This window comes from Alosa sapidissima, chromosome 5 (genome assembly GCF_018492685.1).
Source record: "Alosa sapidissima isolate fAloSap1 chromosome 5, fAloSap1.pri, whole genome shotgun sequence".
Lineage (NCBI taxonomy): Eukaryota > Metazoa > Chordata > Actinopteri > Clupeiformes > Clupeidae > Alosa > Alosa sapidissima.
In genome coordinates, this window is record NC_055961.1 from 18991494 (window position 1) to 18997493 (window position 6000).

Below are 6000 nucleotides of genomic sequence, written 5' to 3' on the forward strand. Positions count from 1 at the left end.
TCTTGGTCTACTCAAATGCGTGATTGCACCTCTCTGCTCGCTTTCACTGATTACACTGAGTTGTGGTGTGTACGTGTGTGTGTACGTGTGCTTTTGTACGTGTGTGTGTGTGTGTGTGTGTGTGTAAATTCATGCATATGTAGGTATATGCATGTGTGTGTACAGTATGTGTAGATACAGGTGTCTGTATTTGTGTGAGTGCAGAACGACTAATCATGACTTGACACACAGAAATACAGTTAGTTAAACATCTGCATATACAGTATAAGCCTGTTGTTTATGTTGTAATGTTGTAGATTGTTTGATGCATGGTGTGGACTAATATGATGATCTATATTGGTTGATGCATGGCGTGGATTATATTTAACATGGTTAACTCCTGTGAAGGAGTGTATATAGGGAGTGTATCAGTGGTATTTCTGTGTGGTATTCAAAGCATGTGGTTGAATGATAAACCTCCTGAGAGAGCCCTCTGACAGAGCAGAGAGCCTTCTGACTTGTTGTGCATGGAGAAGAAGACATGTCTAATTCATGAGTGACTCTTCGGTAACCCCATCCATCACTCTATCCATCTGTCCCTCTGTCTGTCTGTCTGTCTGTCTGTCTGTCTCTCATGCATCCATACATCAGCATCTCTCTCTGCTGGAGTTTCAGAGTGGAGCTGGCATTCAGTCAGTCAGTCAGTCAGTCAGTCAGTCAGTAGTATCATCATCTTCTGACGGACACTCGAGACTCCACGGTGGGGTGGCCAGCGACAGGGCCAGTTGTGCTCCTTTTGGTGGGGTGGGGGGGTGGGGGGGGGGCTGGAGAGTGTAACTCGAGCCTCCTTGCAATGGTTGCGCGGGCCATGTGGAGAGCCACTCCGAGGAAACGGCTGCACCTGGTCACATCTCCATGACAACAAAAAACAAACAAAAAAACCCACTTCGAAGCCACCCAGAGTGGTTAGTGTCATGTTACTGCCTGGTGTCGCCCATTTACTCTCCTACCCATAATGCACTGCATCAGTCCTCTCCAAGCTCTTCACCTCTAATTTATGCCCTCGATTATCCCCTTCAGTGTGTGCCATCTGTAGAGGGCCGTTATCGCTGCCGCCAATTTGGAGAATGAGGGGATAGCCCTGCGCCCGTGGAAGTGGAGACTCTCATGGGTTTATCCCTTAAGTCATTAGAGCACTCAGCACTCACTCACTCACTCACACTCTCTCACTCACTCACTCACACTCTCTCTCTCTCTCTCTCTCTCTCTCTCTCTCTCTCTCTCTCTCTCTCTCTCTCTCTCTCTCTCTGCAGTGCTTAGATCTGTGTGTGCAGGTACACTCTTAAAACGAATGTGTTGAAAACAATACAACTTGTGTTGTTTTTAACACATCTCTGTGTCCAGATAGGGACAACACATTCGTTTTAAGAGTATAGGCAGCAGAGGAGAAGAGAGGAGAAGAGAGGGAGTGAAGACTCTCATGGGTTTATCTCTTTAGTCATTATAGCACTATTCACTCACTCCCTCTCTGCAGTGCTTAGATCTGTGTGTGCAGGTTGGCAACAGAGGAGAAGAGAGGGCTTTTATTATTTGATGGAGAGAAGAGTAGCACAAATGCTGCCCTGCTGCTGCAGACTCAGAATTGAAGTGCGAAATGGCGGACGCGGAAACATCTGTCTGTCTGGTCTGTGTTAAACTGTTCTCCCACAGGTGTGTTTTAGTGAATGGTGTTTTCGCTGCAGACAGGCTGTTTGTGACTGTAATTGGATATAAATTGGAATTTGATCTTACCCATAAGCTCCGATGCACCCATACACATACTGACTGACCCTGCAATTGCACCAGCTGGTCCTGGTTTGGCGTGGACTTTGCCAGAACTTTTCCACAACTTCTCCATATCCGGGCCAGATCTGGTGAAGGCTTAGCCTGGAAGCCAGCTGAACTTTGAGGTCGGGAAGCCACAAAATTTGAGGTCGGGAAGTTCGGTCTGGACTTCGTTGTGGAGCAACTATGCCCTGAACCAGAGCGGTTCGGACCAGAAGAACTCCTGTACGGTTTTGTTCAGAGCTGAAAATGCAACTGTGTTTAACAGAGGACAGATGTAGGTTGCTAGTGACAAAATATTAGCTTTATCTAGCTTTGTAGCTAGAAGGTACAGTAGGTATTTAGATTTGTACAGTGTTTGACAGTGCAATAACTTTAAAAAAAAACACCAGAAAACAATGATACGGTGATTGTGGAGAAGGAGGATGGTTCAGGTGTTCTTCCTACAGAATTCACCTCCTTTATCCGTTGAAACACGCCCCCTTAATCCCATCCCAATGGAGCAGTATCAGACTCAAAAACGTCAGGCTAGTGAAGGCTCAGATCAGGACTAGAATCAGACCAGGACTGCGTTATTAAAATCCCTTTTATTTAAGGTAGGGGCATAATTCGAGTAAAAACGTGACCGGTTTACGGACACTTCGACAGGGACAGCAGCGAACCAGGCTCGAACCAGCGACCCTCCAGCTACCAAACGATTCCTCCGCCCCCCTGAGGCACTGGTGCCCCCCATATGGAGCGGATCTGGCCCAGTGGATGGAGCGAATCTGACCCAGTAGTGAAGTAACACAGCGGACCTGAGTGATGCGGTTTCAGTGGGCTGAAGGGTCGGCTCTGGTATTGACCGGAGTGATGCGGTTTCAGTGGGCTGAAGGGTCGGCTCTGGTATTGACCTGAGTGATGCGGTTTCAGTGGGCTGAAGGGTCTGCCCTGGTATTGACCCCTCTCTTCCTCCTCCTCTGTGCCTCAGGTGAAGACGGAGGCGCAGATCGCTGCGGAGAAGGCGTGGTACGGCACGGAGAAAGTATGGCTCGTCCACAAGGATGGCTTCTCCCTCGGTGGGTTCAGCATACCTAACACATACTTTATAAGAGTTAATTAACTAGCACATATCACTACAAAAAGAACCCAAAGCTACCATCTTTGCCCATATAAGGAGATCCGGGTACTATCTTTGCCCATTTAAGGTGACCCAGATCTCCTTATATGGGCAAAGATGGCAGTTTTGGGGTGAACTTCAGAGGTCTATTGAGTAGCAGTAGAATACATGTATATTATTAAGCCAACAAATAATAAACCAATTTACATCATAAACCATTTGTTTGTTTGTTTGTCTGCCTTTAATAGCCACCCTGCTGAAGACGGAGGCTGGCAGTCTGCCAGAGGGGAAAGTGAAGATCCGGCTGGAGCATGACGGCTCCCTGCTGGATGTGGACGAGGACGACGTGGAGAAGGTGAGCCTTGTCCTGGAGAGTTCACTAACACAACCTGCGTCTAGCCAGAAACTACCCCGGACGCTTCTGAGTTTGTATTGACCATTGGCATTCGTTTGTGGTTTGCTGATGTGTGCATCAACAATATTGTTAATATCGCCTGAGATACTGAGACACACTGTAATATCTCTTTTCAGAGTAAGTCAAAAGCCAGAAGTGAGGTCACAGTATTTTGAAGATCATACAACTCAAAGGCATTTTTCTAAATTGGTGTCATGTGTTCGTACTATGATTATGTTTAAATGACTTTACAATTCAAAACAAATAGCACACGTATGCATGTTTTGCCAGTAAAATCAGCTAAAATACAGCTAGTTTTGATTTGTTTTCAAGTGTGTTTTGGAGGAAGCAAATGTAACGTTATACTATACTGTGTCTTTACTACTCATTATATTATATATTAGATTATACACATTAGATTATACATAAGTGTCCTTGTCGACTTAAATAACACCACAGATTCAGATTTTAACCGGGCAGTATGCAGATGATTTTGCCAGCTGCACTCATGTGAAACCCCAGATGACTGTCAAATCTGACTGACCATAGCTCAGATAATTGAAGATCTGACCCAGAACGGCTTAACGTTACTGTCTGGTTTGGCCGGTTGTCCCCTCTATCACTCTGACTCTTTAACACCCTGTCTGGCAAGGCCCAGAGGGACGTGAGCACAGATGTTAAATAATACTCCCGCAGACGTCACCCATCTGTGGGGGCTTGTCCGTCTCCACACACTGCACTATCTGAAAACCGGATAGACTTCATGGGAACTGGGCAGAGAGCAGCGCATAGCTGTGATGACTGTGTTGTCACGGGAACGGTGGCGGCCATATTGCTGCCCATCTGTGCCACATGGTGAGACGGGGAGACAGACGGATCCCATCAGCAGGAAGTGGAGATGGGTCTGCTGGGGGGGACTGGGAAGGGTGGTGATGTGCGGGCAAAGCTGTGAAGTGTGTTTGTGTGTGTGTGTGTGAGTGTGTGTGTGAGTGAGAATAGACATTCATTCAATGCTGCTTCAGCCAACGCTGGCTCCAACAGATTGGGCAGTCTGGGCATCTGAAGTGAGAGGTGTCTGAGTGATGTGATGGAAGTGCTGATCAGAGTCAAAATATAAACTCAAAAACAGAAGCAGACAGAAGCTTTTTAAAATAGCATCATTCGGTCTCTGTTAGTTTCCTGGTGGCATTTTCTCAGCTCATTTGGCAGAGCAAAGACACCAAGGAGCCAAAGGCACTGCAAAAATAAGTAGAAGTTTGCTTTCATTTGCCACGTTAATACTGATATTCATGCAATACTTTAAACCGATATTTATACAATATACTTAACTTTATTTATATTTATGATGATATAGCTGTATATTTGAAGTTGCCTTGAGGTGGATGCCTCTAATGAATGAGTAGATGTGGTAGGTGTAGTGGCTAAGGAGCTGGGCTAGCATGCAGTAGCCTGAAAAGTTGTGGGTTCAATTCCTGGCTTCCACCGTTCTGCCCTTGATCAAGTAAATGTATGCATGTGTCAAACCAGTCAGTGTGGACTCGGATGAAGCCAGAGTCACCCACATGTCCGATGTTTCACTCATGACCAGGCCAACCCTCCATCGCTCGACCGTGTGGAGGACCTGTCCTCGTTGCCCTACCTGAACGAGTCGAGTGTCATGCACGCGCTGCGGCAGCGCTATGGCGGGAACCTCATGCACACGTACGCCGGACCCAACCTCCTGGTCATCAACCCGGTCACCGCACCCGCCATGTACTCCGAAAAGGTACCGCCCACCCACCATGACTGAGGCTGACATCGTTATAGTCTCTTTAATCTGTAAAGGAATTTCTTCTACGGTAATGCATGGAATTTGTGCCTTTGTTGTCACTCCTATTACAATGGGGTATGTTTGAAGGTTTTGTGTGTTCTCATAGCACATAATTATAGCTGTTATAACTGTGACTGTTGGTCATCCAGGGAATGCACGTGTTTATGAACTGTTGTAGTTGTTCAAGCTCTATTAGTGCACTATGCTTTAGGTGATCCACATGTTTAAATGTTGTTGTTCATGTCCTTTGACCGTGCTCTTCACTCAGGTAATGCACATGTTTAAGGGTTGTTGTTGATGTCCTTTGTCTGTGTTCTCAGGTGATGCATGTGTAAAAGGGATGTTGTTGTTGTTGATGTCCTTGGTCTGTGTTCTCCACTCAGGTGATGCATATGTTTAAGGGCTGTCGTCGTGAAGACACAGCGCCACACATCTACGGCGTGGCGCAGTCGGCTTACCGCAACCTGTTGACCTCGCGCCAGGACCAGTCCATCGTGCTACTGGGCAAGACAGGCAGCGGCAAGACCACCAACTGCCAACACCTGGTGCAGTACCTGGTGTCCATGGCGGGCAGCTCGGGGAAAGCCTACTCCGGTGGGTCGAGACTGGCAAAGAAAACTCAACAGAACTCCTCAAAAAGCTCGACTGGTAGATGTGCAAGAGTGTCGTGGGTTTGACGTTCAGTGAGAACATGTCCAGCAGATCTGTTGGTTTTAATAATAAACATCTGGCAGATGAATTAATGTTAATGAACACATGATAGAAGGTTTCCCTTATCTGTACTGTCATAGATCCTGGTGGAAACTGTCTAGTTAATGGATGAATGTAAAAGTCTCTAGTAAAGCAGTTATCACGACCCAATTCATAGTCAATCATGGGTTTTAAAATGGGGAA

The 6000-nt window shown here is 46.6% G+C and overlaps 1 protein-coding gene across 7 annotated transcripts in view; it reads left to right on the plus strand.

Annotated features, from left to right (window-relative positions):
- myo18aa (myosin XVIIIAa) overlaps nt 1-6000 on the plus strand; it is an 88700-nt gene that overhangs the window by 36277 nt on the left and 46423 nt on the right. For 4 of the 7 annotated variants that reach the window (XM_042093400.1, XM_042093402.1, XM_042093401.1 and 1 more), the window contains 4 exons: nt 2774-2861; nt 3151-3257; nt 4885-5061; nt 5490-5754. In XM_042093400.1, coding sequence (XP_041949334.1) covers nt 2774-2861; nt 3151-3257; nt 4885-5061; nt 5490-5754 — 637 coding nt within the window. The remainder of the gene's footprint in view (nt 1-2773; nt 2862-3150; nt 3258-4884; nt 5062-5489; nt 5755-6000) is intronic. The other 3 variants (XM_042093406.1, XM_042093403.1, XM_042093404.1) reach the window with 1 other exon arrangement.